Below are 17,814 nucleotides of genomic sequence, written 5' to 3' on the forward strand. Positions count from 1 at the left end.
TAAAAATGGGAGGGAACCCATGCTAACTTTATATAAATTAAGGAAGGGAATGTGGCTACATTCTGATCCCCCAAAAAATTACAAATTGTGCAGCTGCTGAAATGTATAAGCAGGCACCTTAATTTACACTTAACCTAGGGTCATTTCTAGTAACAGAAATACATTGTATTGACTAGCTATATTTCTCTAAATTTAGTCTTGAGCCTGAACCACAATGCTGCAGTATACTAAGTAAGGGGAAACTATATCTCTCACAAAGTATGTTATTTTACACACCTAAAAAATTAGCTTTGCACCTCTTCATACTGCTTTGATCTGTATTTTCTGCAAAACTATTTCTACCCTTCTATTACAGAATGTAATTAACCCCACAGAGATTTCCAGGTTTCAATCTAAATTACCCAGGTAAACATTTTTTCTCTTGCTGGCATTCCAACCTCCTTGACCTTGGCTGCTTTTCACATTAAAAACTTGAAAAATATTACAGATTGAATTCATTCTATCTCAGATATAATACAATAGTATCATAGGAAATAGGAAATTTTTTATCAGCATCATGTTCTACTCCACAGCTTTGCAGAATTCTTGATAGGTTAACAGAATGTAACTTCCATTACATTTAAGAAGCCAGCAGAAAATTCAGTGTTGTGCAAAACCTTTTTGGAAATGTGTATGCATATTTGCAACAGATTCAAATTTCTCATTTAAAATCTGATAAAAACACAGGCATAAGTTATTAACCAAACAAGATTTTGCAATAGTCTAAATTCATTTATGTCATCCTCATCAGCCAGCTTTGATACAATTTCCTTCTATAGTAGCTGGGCGATTTAATGCCCCTTCCCCTAATAAAATTCTTTCAGACTTAAAAATAAGTTTAAAATAGGATGTCTTTTTCCCCTTTACTGTAATACCAAGCTATTTTCTCGCAAGTGTTCCATAATTATAGCACTGACCTGCCTCTCACTAAGGTCTGAAGTTTTTTATTTGAAAGAGGATGCCCTACAAATCTTTTCTTTTAAATTCTGACATACTGTAACTATTACTATAATTAGTATATTTATCATTTACAGAAAACCACGTTATTACCTTTTCTGACAGAATAAATAGGACTAACTGAATTTATTGTGGTTGATTCCTTTAATAAAGAAAGCTGCTTAAAATTAGTTATTAAAAGATACAGTTTACTTTTCCAACAGGAATTCTACTAGTGTGACACCCCCCCCCCCCCAACACCCTTTGCAAAAAAGTGCAATCGAAATTCCCTATTTAGTCTAATTTAGATAATGGTCACCCATTCATGGTAAAAGAGTTTCAACACTTGTCTGACATTCGGTAGGTGACCTGGTGTCCAAGGATACCCCATCTGACCCAATGGAAACTTGTCTGACCTAAAACATGTCGTAAAGAGTAAACAAAAACAATTAGATATTAGATAGATGAAAAATGAACAGGTGCGTAAGAAAACTGTGCTGTAAAAAAAACATTTTGGCATAATAAAAAAAAAACCCAATCCGTACCGCATTGGACATACGGTTCGATGCCCTGACCCTCCACATCTGACAGACCTAGTCATTTTTGTCGGACAGGCCCAAATGTCCCACAGGATTTGGCCATGCCTGATCACCTAGTGATCATTACTCTGACTAACTGATTGCCAAGGTAACAAGAATTCTGCAAGGTCATAACCAACTTCATTCTTCCTGATCTTACTATTTTGATAAGCAGCACATAAGAATAATTACTGTGGAATCAGAATTAAACTGACCGAGCAGCTTCAGTGATGTTATCTACAGCTATTGCTGACCAAACAATCTTGGTTAGACAAACAGGGATAGACATATGGACAAATCAGGAACAGACAGAGACAAAGCAGGGATGGACACACTGACCAACCAGGGATGGCCATACCAGAAATCGTAATGAGTTCATAGACTGTTTTTTATCTAAATTTATCCAAACACATGATAAATACAACTTTCTGAAATTTTTCATAAAGCTGATCATTGAATGTAGCTGTAATAAATGTTTACTGTGACTAAGTATTAAGTAAACAGTGAACTTCATACCAAGCCAAGGGCTATTTCTTACACCACTGTAAAATTCAATGTGCACATCTAAAGTAATTACCACTTGTTGACATGCACTTCAATGTATAACTTCTTCTTAAGTTTCATGATGCTGTTTAACCCTTACCCTGCTAAATTTCTATAATGAATTTGTCCATCTTTCATTTTGGACAGTACCAAATACTACCATTAACTGTTAAAAGGGGTGCTTACCAAAAAGATACTGACTGAACGGCGAAGAGTACAGACCATGATCTTGGTCTGCACTGGTTGCAAAGGCAGAATCACTTGCCGCCAGCAGACTAAGGGTTAAGTATCCCAGGGCTACCAAATACCAATTTTTCTACTTAAAGTTCTATGAATTAAGAATATCTTGAATATCGATATATCATTTGAAATATCTGAAACATTAATTTTTAAAAATGCTTAATATTCAAAAGCCCAGTGGAAAGATCCTGAAATGAATTACTGTATCAGTCTGGTCACATTTTGGCCCTATAGGCAGTATTACAAACAGGGAGGAGTTTTTAGCACATGTAAACAAGTCAGTGCAGAGACAAGTTATACACTACCAAAGGCCATAGACAGGATAATAATGGTTGTAGATTTGACAGCTTGAAACTAGTATTCACACATTAACTACTACTTACTTTACAAAATCAGGTAATTTGGAAAAACTTAAACAGGACGCTTCATAATCATACTCTTAGGAAAACCTTTCTTGTCCCAAGCAATACATAGTTAACAATTTAATAGAAACATATACAATTTTGAAAACAAAGAGAAAAATTAAAAAGGGGATATCCCTTTTTGAAATAATGCAAACTATATTACCGAGTGCTGACTTTGTTCATCATTACAGGAGTGATTCAGCAAGTTTAAAATCCTTTTGAAACATGGCTTTAGTACTTTGTATCAATATTCGGGTCGAAAGCACTTTAGCGGAGCCCAGAAGTTTACAATGCGCATACGCAGCAAGTTTGGGTGTGGGGCAAAGTGGGGATGTGCAGGGCCCACACTGGGCTGAAAAAAGTTGGAGCCACCTTTTTTCTCGGGAACGGTAGGGAGGGTGCTGGAGAGGTTTCCCTTCCCGCGGCGCGTTGAAAATTTTTGTTACTTCCCATAAGCAAATGGTGATATTCTAGCTATATAGGGGGACTTTTGAATGAAAGTGGGTATACCTCTAAAACAAGTTTTGTATTTTAAAATGTTGTTGGATGTTTGAAGCAACCTGTCTGAAATATTTTTCCATTACAGCTTCTTTTTGTTGTGGGCCTACTACATGTATGTAAATGCATGGCCCGGGGGCTGTGTTTTTGGTGCTCTCTGCTTCCCAGAAATCTACCCTGATACAGGATTACATTTCAAATCCATTCCTAACTTTTAAAGACATTCAAAAAAACTTGGCAAACACCTTTACTAATTACTTACTAAGATCACAGACACGGGTCCAATGTATTTTTTTTTTATTAATATAAAAAAACAACCTTTTTTTCACAGAAATATGCTTTCTATATGTTAGTTAAATGAAAAAAAAAAATGATGACAAAAATCCGGTTACAGTGTCATGTATGATATTGTGACCGGATTTTTTGTCATCATTTTTTTTTCATTTGACTAACATATAAAAAGTATATTTGTGTGAAAAAAAAAGGATTTTTATATTAAACAAAAAATACATTGGACCCGTGCCTGTGACTAACATACTGACGGTGGCGACAACGTTAAAAAATACATCAAACCATTCATTATTTTATCCATGGAAATTAAAGGCATCAATCATTTAATCTGCCGTAATGACAACAAAACAAAAAGATTATTTTAACCCGATAATCGGTTGCTAATTGATTGCAAATTGCATCTTCTCGCGTGTCAAGATGTTTATTACACATTGTTATATGTAAAGTAAACGCAGACTGGGTAGTACTATCCCGAAATAAGTTAATTTTATAAGGTAAAATTATCGGAACCAGTCAACTCTTTTTTAACATAATTTCTTGGAGGTTACGATTTAGAACGTCTGAAACAAAACGGCGGTCCAAATTACGAACATTTTTTCATTTTCGCCACTCGAGATTTTTCTTCGCCACTTTCATCGCAGATTCGCCAAATGGCTCGAGTGGCGAACGACAGCGTGGGCCCTGGATGTGGGGGCAGCAGCCCCAAACATATTCCTCTTAAATATTAATAAAGTTAACCCTTACAATTTTTATATATTAAGACATTAATTTTGAAACTACTATTGTTATACTATAGGGACTCCTAAAGTGCAAGTGCTCCCAATATTCAACAACAGCTACAACCTATGTCACTGTTTACTTCATTTTGACATGTTTGAGGGAGTTCCTTTCAACAAAAAAAATGTGAGAGTTGCTAAAATTAGTAAAAATAAGTTTGAATGGGGAAAAAATCAATTTATTCATGGATGCAAAATTATTTCTCTGAATGATTTAATCTGAATTTTTTTCTACAATTAGAACTTTTATAGTAAGAATTTCAAAAATATGTAAGTCAGCCCTGCTACGTGTATTCTGTTTGTTGATTATTCAGACTACCGAGTAAAACGCTCCTGAGTTCAATACACAAATTTATGAACTATAGTCTATATTTTCTCAAAATTCCTAACCAAAAATGCACCAGGTCCAGAGGCCTCCAATTTATACCTACATTTCAAAAAATTCCAGGGCAAAACCCCCTGACCCTCTTAACAAAAGCGGAGGCCTCACCACGTACCTACCCCTGCTCGGCGCTATGATAGTGCCTTGCCTGTAACACATTCGTTCTAAACTTGTGCACCCCCCAATCAAATATTTCTGGATTCGTGCCTGACATCCCTGCAACTAATCTATATAAAAGGAATACATGTCTTTTCCCATACATGTAAGCCTTTCACCTATCATTACCAAAATATTTATCAATTCAAGTTTGTAACTTCTGACTGAAGTCAGTGAAGAAGACCACAGGTAAAAGGTGTCAAAATGATTAAAATCCGATACAGGCGTCTTGCATAAATTTCTTTACATTTAAATTACTAATAATTTATTAAACAGTGAGTAATACTGAGAATACAAATATCATCTATATTCTGAAACCATGTTGTTTGTTTTGTTTTCGTGTCCGCGATCAGTAACTTACCGCTGCCCCTGTTTCCACGATGAAAAGGAGCACACAGACTCCTAAAATTGATAAAATTCGTCGCATCACAATTTTTTCTATAAGTCTATATAGATCCTTGACTGTTTATCTCACTGATTTAAGCACAAAACTGAATAAAACACTTCCTTAAATATCTTTTCTAGTTTTCCCAGCTATTTCACGAACTACTTCTATCAGCCATTAATAGAACAAATTCCTACAGCAATACACAAATATATTACTTCTTTGATTAAATGAGATCAAATGTTTAAAATTTCATTCGATAAATGATAAACAAATCCTTCTTTGCTCAGATTGAATGCATGTGTTAAGAACTCCAAGCAAATCAGAAAAAAAATAAGAAAGATTATTGAACTATTTTGTTTTCGTCATTTCCGGTTATTTCTACACTTTGTGAGAATCGCACTCGGAAAGCATGGGATTAACCCGTGAGTCACTCACAAGTAGGAACTCACAAGTAGGAGGAACAAAAAAAGTTGGAAATTTATTTTCATTTAAATCTAAAAATATCTTTGAATAGAAGTAACGGAACTGAAAACTTCTCCATGATAGGTCCAAATCAAAATTAGTAAGGTGGGCATACTACAGTGTTCTTAATACACAGATACAGCCTTAATTATTATTTATAATAAGTTAACATTAACCCATGAGCTATATTCCGAAATACAGAAATACAGTAATAAATTATTTCAAATAGCTTATCATTTTCAATACCTTATCACAGCAACACTTGCTAATTTGTGTGTATTGTTCTACATCCCAGACAGAGAAAACTGTGAGCGATACCTGTGTGCAACGGAATTTAGAGCACGGCTAACCGTGGCGATACCAGAATTTAGAAAACACAAAACTTCAAAGGAAAATACCGCAGTCATGCAATAAATTAAGTTAACATTAACCCATGAGCTATATTCCGACAAATAGTTATTTTTCATGTTTTCTTATCATTAATATTGTCATCAAGTGTAAGAGGTGATATCTAAAAACCAAAGAGCTATAAAAATAGATTTTATACTTCTTTGTTTAAGCTTGGTATTTCTATCATAGAAGAAAATCTATATACTCTTATCACTTAGTGAAAACCCGTTTTCCTGTTTGTTTGTTATTGTGTTGTTGTTTTTTTTTTTTTTTTTGTGAAACTAGGGCCTACACACTGAAAAAGATGTGTTTTGGATATATTACAGAATGAGTTCAATATGAATTAACTTAAGGCTAAACAAAACGCGTCTCGTGTACGTCAGATCATGGCACCTTAAGGTATTCCGTAGCTCTGGACCCCCTACCAAGCATGCAATCCGAAAGGAAATTAAAAAGGCCAGTCAATTTAAAATACCTCGGAGAATCAGCTCGATATCCCTCCCCTACATCAAAACTGTAAACCAAATAATTCTACTCTCTCCTCGAGCATTTCAATTCAACATCCCTGCCAGCATGAATATTTCCAGAAACAAACTCCACTCCCATGAAACTTCAAATGCAACATCTGTATCGGTGTTTAGCCCAAAAGCACCTTTAAATTTAGCATCCTTCTGCGAGATGAAACTCCAAGATATATATAACCAAAAAACGAAAGAAACCTGAAGACAAAACTACGTACGTACCCATGAATTCCAAGTATCAATGTAAATGCCAATGGCATAAATCAAGTCTATCATTCTCTAGATACTTTCAAAGGAACTGTCACCAATCCTTGAAATTTTCTGTCAGAAATTCATTGATGAGGAATCTAAGCATATATCTTCTCAGTGGAAACTACATACACGTGTACTTTCCAAAAAACTCTATCGCATACAATACCCCCATGAAATACAAAGCGCTGCACGAACCTTGGCATTCTGTACCATCTCCAACATTGATGGTTTCCGAGAAAAAAGTTCCTATGTAATCTAATTAATAATGCTTGTAAATGACATTGTCAAGTCAGTGTACAACAAATAAAAGGTTGACCTGATACTAAGACATTTAAGAAAGTCTTCTTTAAAATGCACAGCTACTGTACTTGTAAGTGGCAAAATCCTAAAATGGATTAAGAGCTTCCATAACAACCTGCTTCAATCCGTAGTGCTAAACAGTACAATCTCAACAATATACATGTTATTTATTATTATTATTATTATTATTATATACCACATTTATATAGCACTCTTTTCATATAAAAATACGTTCAAAAGTGCTTTACATAAAAACATTTATATAATGTTCAATAAAAAATGGGAATTGAACTATTATAGAAGAAATTAAAATTACATTACGGTAATAAGATACCAAGCATTTTAAATTGGAAGGTAGGCAGATCAAAACATGAAACAAAATACAATATCATAAAACATTAACTGACCTATCAAAGACACAGGTCAGAGCAGAATAGAACAGAAGATATCTTACATTTTGAACAGACAGAATTAAACGGTATGATGTCTGCGAAATGCATCACAGCATGCAAACCGTCCCGGATGATTGGGCCAATCCCTACCTAAACGGTCCGGAGAACATCCACGATACATCCCACAGAAAAAAACACCGCCAATATTATTCTGTCACACTGGAGTTCTTAATTAAAGTAATTAATTGGCCGGCAAAGTACCTACATTATAAATCAGGTAATCAGTGAGATGTTAGTTGCCAAAGAATTGTATGAAATAATGCGTCTTTAGCGCTTTTTTGAAACTTTGCACGGTCTTGCACTCTCTTATGCCAGATGGGAGGGCATTCCATAACCTCGCAGCAGCTGTCTGAAAGCTCCTGTCACCAAATCGTATTGTTCGACATTTGGGCACCACTAGTTTTAATGCATTATTCTGCGATCTCAGATTTCTGGATGGTGTATATATTTCTAGCATGTTCGCTACATAAGCTGGTGATTGATCTTTGAGTGCCTTATATGTATGTGTTATAATTTTGTATTCTACCCTACATTGCACAGGAAGCCAATGGAGTTCACGCAGAACAGGCGTTATATGGTCGTATCTGGATGTTCTGGTTACGATTCTAGCTGCCGTGTTTTGGACATATTGCAGTTTGTTCATTGACCGTTTTGGAATTCCATATAGAAGAGAGTTGCAATAATCCAAACGTGATGTAACAAGAGAGTTGATTAGAGATTTGGTTGCGTTTGCGGTTATATATTGTCTGATGTGACTAATTTGCCGCAACTGTGCATAGGAATTCCTACACACACTATTCACATGTTGCTCCATCCTCATGTTCGAATCCAGGAAAGCACCGAGGTTCCTGACACTGCCTGATTGTTTGATTTCAGAGCCGTCCACTTTCACAGATATGTTTGAAACAGATTGTGTCTTGTGTTCAGATGAAAATATGATTAATTCTGTTTTTTCAGCATTGAGTTTCAACATGTTAGTATTCATCCAACTTACTATATCCTTTAAACAACTTTCAACGCGATGAATGGTCTCTTCAATAGACATTTTATTTATTGGTTTGAAGGATTGATATAACTGCGAATCGTCCGCATAGAAATGATTGTTCAGTCCGTGCTTTCTGCAGATAGCTCCGACTGGTTTTGTGTACATTGTGTAGTTCTTTGGCCCCAGGACAGACCCTTGGGGTACACTGTACTTCATTAGCACTGGTTGTGATAGCTCGCCATCTATGCATACGGTCTGGTAGCGGTCACTAAGGTATGACATCATCCATGCGAGTGGCTTGCCTGTAACACCAAAGTGACGTTCAAGGCGATGAATCAACGTCCCGTGGTCAATAGTGTCAAATGCTGCAGAGAGATCAAGCATCACAAGAATAGTCACATTGTTCTTATCCAACGATTGAAGAATGTCATTTTGAACTTTTAATAGGGCGGTTTCGGTTCAGTGGAATTTTTTATAAGCAGATTGATTAACTTCATGAAGTTCGTTGTTCCTCAGATGATTTTCAATTCGAACATCTACCACTTTTTCTAAGATTTTAGACAGAAACGGCAAGTTTGACACAGGTCTATAGTTTTTTAGGACATTAGAATCTAGGCTTGGCTTTTTTAGAAGAGGTCTTATTCGTGAATGTTTGAACGCTTTGGGCACATACGCAGCATCTAGAGATGCATTCATAATTGTTGTTATCACTGGTGTTAGTTCGTCAAGACATTCTTTTAATAACCATGTTGGGATAGGATCTAGTTCGCATGATTTGTTCGCTGACTTTTTGATAATTGATTTCACTTCGTCTTCTGAGGCTTGAGTAAACTCTACATAATTGACACCTGTGTATTCAGTTTCTATGTCATCTAAATCAGATACAGATTGTGTTTGCGATGCTATATCGTTTCTGATTGTTTCGATCTTTCCAATAAAGAAGTCACTGAAATCTTGTGCGAGATGCTGTGGAGATGATTGTGATGGTAAAATCACCTGATTTGTATCGCCAAGAAGATTTTTGGTAATCATTGATAAACTCTTATGATCACTGCCACATGAGTCAATTTTGCCTGTATAGTATTCAACACGAGCTTGTTTTAGCATCTTATTCACTTCAGCACACTGTGTTCGGTAAATTTGGTGATCGATTGTGAGCTTACTTTCACGCCATTTCCGTTCTAATTTTCGTTTCTGATGTTTTGCTTTGTGGAGTTGCTCGGTATACCAAGGACATGAAGGTCTTAACACAATAGTCTTGGTAGTCAAAGGGGCGTGTTTGTCTACTATAGAAATTAACTGATTTGAATATTCCTCCACAAATTCATCGATATCAGTATCAGATGGAGTGCATTGTGTGTTAAAGAAATCTATTCTTCGTATGTCTTCTCGAAATGAGTCAATGTCGATCGAACGTAATTTCCTGTACGACACAGTTTTTCGTACTGGGGGTGGTTTGGAAGCTTTAGCGTCAAATATCACAGCAAAATGATCACGTGACATCTTTCCATTTGAATCAGAGAGTCCAGGATCTATGACCTCGATATTTGAAACCGTGACATCATTATCTCTGGTTATCACTACATCCAACGTATGCCCAGCTACATGTGTTGGTTCTTGTACATGTTGATGCATGCCACATGCATCTAGACTGCTTGTAAACTTTTTTGTGTCACTATTTTCCGGTAAATCAAGATGGAAGTTAAGGTCCCCTACAATGATGGTGGTCTTGTCAATTGTAACATATTTAGTTAAGAAATTGGGCCATTCTTGCTCCAGGAAAATATTTGTGTTTAAACCGTTTTCTTTGGAAGGGGGTGGCCGGTATATAATGGCCCTGTCAGACCATCAAATACCCTCCAAAATGACATTAAAACATTTGAAAAGTTGGAGTTGGACTGGGATATCCCTCCAAGTGTCAAATTATCTACGTTACGAGAAGGAAACATCATATTTCCTCACGATACTACCTTGGCGTGAATATTTCAAATGATCTCTCTTAGGAAGCCCACATAAAAGGTCAACTAAAAAGACAAATCAAACCTTAGTTTTCATTTGCAGGAATATAACAGTTCACACAAAACCCCTTTCAAGTCCATGGCATACCAGACCCTCGTCAGGCCACTGCTGGAATATATATAGCTCCGAAGTCTTGTCTCCATATACTTAAAATACCAAATAGGAGCGGTTCAACTTTGAGCCGTCCGACTTTAGCCGCACTTACGGTGACACTGAAGTGCTATGCAGTCTAAAATGGCACAGGTTAGATCTCTGGCGCATTGACTACCGATTCTCTCTTATGTATCAATTACAAATCACATGGTTACGATACCCATTCAAAATGACCTCATTACACTAACAAGGATCTATCTTACAGGTTAATCTCTGCATCCACTGATTGTTATAGATACGTACTTCCCTCTAGGACTATAATCCCACCTGACGTTCACTGAGCAGTTCAATTTTGCTGTTAGCTGAACATATTTCACCATAACCAACACATTTTCTTTTCTCTGTTTTCTGGCGCGAGTTCCTTTTATTTCTTCTAAGAATCTTTGTAGCTTGACGTTGCACGGAAACACCTACTAACATCGAGTGGTTGTCTTCACACTGCGTATCACATTCCCTTCTTGTACACCAAGAACAGTATAATTTCTGCTGTTTTTTTTTCTAAACAATATCAACGGTTTACTCATACCAAATAAAAAAAAAAACTTTCAGTTTGGGTTAATTACAAGATGTTAGTTAGTTTTAAGCTTCCCAAATGGCTTGCAAAGCTAGGTAAAACTAGAATGTGTCTGTAGGACCCCCCCCCCCCCCTCTCCCCCCATTGGTACATTTGTCACAAATAAGGGGAAATAATTCAAATATTTGCAGTGTTAATGGGGTTTAGCCTAAACAAACATTTTATGAAAATGATTCATTATTCTAGGCTATATATTTTTGAGCAATGAGCATCACAAACAAAAAATCCATTATTTTGGCTATTTCAAGGGCCATATCTCTGTAATAAGTGCAAAGATTCTCAAGAAGAATGCCAAGTGTGAAAGGTCACATCATGATAAAGACTCAAACAAGGTTTCATGAATTTACATTAAATACTTTTTGAGCTAGGCACATAATTAGGTGAAAATGTGCATTTCTTTTACTATTTCAGGGGCCATAACTTTAAAAATAGGTGGTGGAGCCAGCCAAAAAATAAGAGGTGTGCAAGTTTATATCATGATAAAGGCTTATGCAAGTTTTCAACCATTTATATTAAATACTTTTTGAGCTAGGTGCGTCAAAAGGTGAAAATGTGCATTTTTGACTATTTTAGGGGCCATAACTCTGAAATTAGGGGGCGGAGCCAGACAAAAATAGGAGGTGCGCAGGTTCATATCATGACAAAGACTCCTACAAGGTTTAATCAATTTATATGAAATACGTTTTGCGCTAGGCGCGTCACAAGGTGAAAATGTGCATTTTTGACTATTTCAGGGGCCAAAACTCTGAAAATAGGCGGCGGAGCCAGTCCAAAAATAGGAGGTGCACAAGTTCATATCATGATAAAGACTTATACAAGGTTTAATCATTTTATATGAAATACTTTTTGAGCTAGGCGCATCACAAGGTGAAAATGGGCATTTTTGCCTATTTCAGGGGCCATAACTCTAAAAATTGGGGATAGTGTCAAACGAAAAATAGGAGGTGCGCAAGATCATATCATGATTAAGACTCATGCAAGGTTTCATGAATCTATATCAAATACTTTTTGAGCTAGGTGTGTCACAAGGTGAAAATGTGCATTTTTGACTATTTCAGGGGCCATAACTCTAAAAATAGGGGGTAGAGCCAGACGAAAAATAGGAGGTACGCAAGTTCATATCATGATAAAGACTCATGCAAGGTTTCATCAATTTATATCAAATACTTTTTGTGCCAGGCGCGTCACGAACTTCGGACGGACGGACGCACGGACAAGACAAAATCTTTATGCCCCCACCACTCATGGGGGGGGGGGGGGGGGCACAAAAACTCAGCTGTACTTGAAAACTTCACTGCATTCATCAGGATATATGTTAAAAAGAAAAACCGCTGAGGTGTACCGAAGTAAGTCCAACGAAATAGGCCATCCGTATGCACTCAAAAAATGCAACTCACTGATGAGATTCAGTTGTAAGAACTCGAAATATCTCATGTATATACAGCAGTAAAAATATCCGGTCCTATAGAAAATCATCTTATCTTATACAATGCCATGAACTGCTGACATGTGTCGACTGCATGCTGACAGGTCTTGTAGAAACATGGCCGTCTGCTGTATTGACATGTCTTGTTAAACAGTGTCGACTATTGAATGTCTTGTCAAACATGGCCGTCTGCTGTATTGACATGTCTTGTTAAACAGTGTCGACTGTTGAATGTCTTGTCAAACATGGTCGACTGTTCCCATTTCTTGTTAAAACATAGAAGACTGTTAGTATATATTGTCAAAAAAACAAAGAAAAATATCAAACAGGGAGTGCCACGCACCAAAAGCGCAGCCTCCTCAAAACGAACCCCCCAGCACGCAAACGCGTGCACCACACTCACACTCAAAGCTTACACATCAGGACAAAACGAACAACACACACACACACACACTCAAAGCCAACACATAAGGACAAGACGAACAATAAGCATACACACATGCGTGCACACAAAGTAAACACACAAGGACAAAACGAACAAACAAAGGAACACAGTGGGGCACCGCCTTGGAACGGTCAGTGGCAAAAACACCACTGGGGAGCTTAAACCGGTTTAAGAAGCCTGGTCAACTGCTGGCATGTCTTGTCAAAACATGACTGACTGCTGGCATGTCTTGCCAAAACACGACCAACTGCCGGCATGTTTTGCCAAAACACGACCAACTGCTGGCATGTCTTGCTAAAACACGACCAACTGCTGGCATGTTTTGCCAAAACACGACCAACTGCTGGCATGTTTTGCCAAAACACGACCAACTGCTGGCATGTCTTGCTAAAACACGACCAACTGCTGGCATGTCTTGCCAAAAACAGTGTTAACTGATGAACTGTCTTGTCAAAACAGTATCAACAGCTGACCTGTCTTGAAACATGCCGGACGTGGTTGATTGTCTGCATGGTTAATTTTGCAAAAGACGTGTTTGGCCAATGCCATGTCTTGTCAGAAATATATTCATTGTTTTAATGTCTTGCAAGGGAGTGGTGGCTGCCTGTCTTGTCAAGTTGGCTGAGTGTAATGGAACGTTGTCAATTGATTTCATGTTTTATGTTGAATTTGGCTAATAGCTGGCACATGGTTATAACTGATCACACCTTGTGTGGAAAAGGGTCCGATGGCTGAATTTTTTGTCTGGGCAAAAGGCAGAATACTGATAATACTGATCGACGAAATGAGTTGATTGTTTGCGTATCTAGTTCGGAAAAGAAGGGATAAAGGCCAAGTATTGTAAGTTTCAAAGAAAAGTAAACAATGGATTGCATGTCTTGAAATGAGATGCTCCTTTTATTCATATGTCAGGTAAAGAAAGGGGTGGATTGCTGGGCAATTGGACAGTTGTTGGCATGTTTGTACGGAAAGTGATTACTAATAATTGCTGGTATAACCTGCAAGTAAATGGCGTTTTTATTGTCACGTATTGTAACTTGTAAGGAAAGGAGTGGGTTGTTAGCATGTGTTGTGTGGAAAGGGTTTGATTGCTGACATGTCTTGTAAGGCAAGTGGTTGATAGCCGACATGTTTAATGAGGAAAGGTCTTTATTGTTGCAATGTTTGTTGCTGGAGTGTCTTGTAAAGAAATGTTTTCCAAAAACATGTCTGTTAAAGAAATAAAGTAAGTTCCTATTTGCTGGTTTAGCTCGTGAAGGACAACAGGAATATTGCTGATTGCTAACACGTCTTATGAGGGGCGAGAGCTGGTATGTCCTATATCGACTTGACATGTCTTGTAAGAGGGTGATTCTTGTAGGAAACGTGCTTGAATGCTAGCATATTTTGTCAGGAATATTGCTGATTGTTTGTATGTCTGTGTAGACATTGTTAATTGCTGACATGTACTGTTATGTAAGATACTAATGTAAGACAGTGAATGTTGTTAATTTACTTGTATGAGACGAGACTGGCGACCGCGATTGAAAGGGAGTGTGATGTCTTGCAAGAACGATACATCTTGCAAGAAATATGGTTGATTGCTAACATGGCTTTGAGGGACGGGGCTGGTACAAGTATGTCTTTTATCGACAACAATTGTTAGTTAGCATGTCTTATAAGAGATTGATGTCTTGTAAAAAAAAAGAAATTGTTCAAATACTGGCATATCTTTTCACATTGTGACTGCTGGCATGTCTTGTGACGACACGATTGATTGCTAACAATTTTTAAAAGGAACAAGGAATGGCATGTCGTTTAAGACAGTGGTATCTTGAAGAAAGTGCACTTGGATGCTGGCATATCTTATCAGGAATTTGGTCGACAGCTGAAATGTCATGCGAGATACAAAAGCTGTTTTGTCTTGTGAATGGCATGGTTAATCTTTTGAATGGCATGGTTAATAGCTGAGATGTGTTTTGAGGGACATGGCTGGATGCTAACACATTTTATAAGAAAGTGATGTCTTGTCAGAAATGTGCTTGAATGCTGGTATGCATTGTCAGGAATGTGGTCTAATGGTGTCAAGTCTTGCGATTTAAACGAAGACTTAACGATTGCGGTTGATTGCCTGTCATGTTAGTAATGTGATCGATTACTGACATGTCTTGTAAGGGAAGTGGGCTTGTTATTGTTGATTCTAAGATATATGGTATGAGTTTCATGTTTGATAGGTGGCAAGTCTTGGCAAAGGCTCATTTAATTGTTGCCATGTACTAGTATATTTGGTGAAAGTGTTGTGTTCGACTGGCTGCATGACTTGCAGGCCATAACTGATCGCTGAAATTTCTTGCAAGTGCCAATTACTGGTATGTCTTGTGAGTGGCATGATAATTTACTGAGATATACATTGTTAAACTGTTATATTTGATTGCTATTTTGAAGGACAAAGTTGACTGCTAGCTTGCATTGTAAGGATGTGAAGTTTTGGAAGAAATGTGCATGAATGCCTGCATTTCTCGTCAGAAATCTAGTTGATTGCTTGCATGTCTTTTAAGGGGCGAGGGCTGGTACATCTTTTAACGACCTTTTATGACTGCTGGTATGTATTGAAAGAGAATATTGTAAAACAGTGAATGTTGTTGATTACTTGTATGTCTTGTAAGAGCTTGAATGACCTACCATGCCCGTGTTTGATTTCTAGTAAGCATTGTAAGGGACTTTGGATGGCATGCCTTGTAAGATTGCGTGATATTTTGTAAGAAACGTGCTTTAATACTGGCATATCTTGTCAGACACTAGTATGTGATTGCGGGAAATTTGTGATGCCGAAATGTCTTTTAAGGGCAGACTAAAGGCAGGTATGTCTTGTGAATGGCATGAATAATTGCTGAGATGCCTGGTGTAAGTGTCCTGTTTGCATGTTTTGAGGGGTATGGTTTAATGCTAACACGCATTGTAAGAAAGTGATGTCTTGTCAGAAATGGGCTTTAAGGTTGGCATGCCTTGTCAGAAATGTGGTTTGTTGGTGTCAAGTGGGAGCTGATATCTCTTAAAACGACTGCTGATGATTGCATGTCATCGTCGTATGACTGCGGTTGATGGCTTGCATGTCTTATATGAAAGTGATGCCTTGTAGTAAGAAACCTACTGGACATGCGCGGATCCAGAGGGGGGTGGGGGACCGGGGGTCCGGACCCCCTCTTGAAAATCCTTATAAAAGGAAAGAAGAGAAGAAGGAAAAAAATGTTTTTTTCGAAAAAGACAATATTAGGACCGCAGGACCGCATTTGAAGTATATGCGGTTGCTGCTTCATACGACCCCGACATAATTCATATTTATATTAATTATCTAAAAGAAACTAAGAATTCTACCTTGAAGAAAACTTGATTTTATCATTTAACAGGTTAGCACATAAAACTGTGAAAATAAGGGGTACATTGTATATAAAATTGCAACGGAAAGGTGTTCTTAAATGCTCCTTAAATGCCCCAGAATGCAGAATATGAAGCGCTAAATTTCAAAATTTTCCGGTGGGGAGGGGGGGGGGGGGGGGGGGGGGGGGGGGGGGGGGGGGGGGGGGGGGGGGTCGGACCCACTCTAAGAAAATAAGCTGGATCTGCGCATGCTGGAATCCAGGCATGTCTAGCCAGAAATGTGGTTGACTGCAGGGGCAAGGGCTAGTATTTCTTACAACCACTGCGGTACAGCCACTGCGGTTGTATGTTGGCATGCCTTGTAAGAAATTTGCTTGAATGCTAGCATATCTTGTCAGGAATGAATGTGGTTTAGCGATGACATGTCTTGCAAGGAACGAGGATTAGTATGTTTAACAACGACTGCAGTTCATTGATGGGATACAATGTGAGAACGTTTTGTCTTGTTAAAAACGCGCTCTACTGTACAGATAATAGTAATGTGGTCGATTGCTGACATGTCTTATAATGGACATGGGCTGGTTTGTCTTAAAATGGCGCGATTAGGAGTTGACGTATATTAGAATTCTTAGAATTCACGGTTGAATACTAAGATGTATTCTACGTGCCACACGTTTAACACCTAATATACCATCATTTTGTAAGAAACAAAAAAAAGAAAATAATAATAAAAATAAAGAAAGGCGGTAAAGTTACGAAAAATTCGCTTAGCTGTATGACGATGCAGTTTATTGTCAGGGCATACTTGACTGCTGCTTTATTTTTAAAGTTTCTCGTCAGAATCTCAGGCACTTGGAGGTCAAGGCACCACCCCTCTCTGCCCTTGCCAAATATCAGCCAATATTTTTAGTCTTTTAAAACACACTGAGCACGTATCTCAAACATTGAAAATGTTTTGTTACAAATTCAGCATGTTTTAAAAATGACCATTTACTATCAATGCAATACTTTTTACAAGAAACAAGACGCAGATGCCAGATGTCAGTTTGGGCATAAATACATACTAGTATACGTCCCTGGCAAAGCATTTAAAAAATAAAAATCACGTATTAACAGCACGTGAATCGCCTTGTTTGCACGTTAATACATGTGCGAATCGAGTGAAAAAAGTAGTTTTTATGCAAGAATTGCTGTTGCCTTGACTTTTCTTGTTTGGTCGTTTATTTCTGACTTTTCTTGCCAGGATT

At 37.5% G+C, this 17,814-nt stretch overlaps 1 protein-coding gene across 1 annotated transcript in view; it reads right to left on the minus strand.

Annotated features, from left to right (window-relative positions):
- The window catches only part of LOC123540918 (uncharacterized), a 31,214-nt gene extending 25,731 nt beyond the window's left edge, over nucleotides 1–5,483 (minus strand). Inside the window, exon 1 of the mRNA XM_053527154.1 lies at nucleotides 5,205–5,483. Within this exon, the coding sequence (XP_053383129.1) occupies nucleotides 5,205–5,270 (66 nt within the window). The 5' untranslated portion in view covers nucleotides 5,271–5,483. The remainder of the gene's footprint in view (nucleotides 1–5,204) is intronic.
- Nucleotides 5,484–17,814: the final 12,331 nt, after the last annotated feature.

Source organism: Mercenaria mercenaria, chromosome 16, assembly GCF_021730395.1.
Source record: "Mercenaria mercenaria strain notata chromosome 16, MADL_Memer_1, whole genome shotgun sequence".
NCBI classification, from domain to species: Eukaryota; Metazoa; Mollusca; class Bivalvia; order Venerida; family Veneridae; genus Mercenaria; species Mercenaria mercenaria.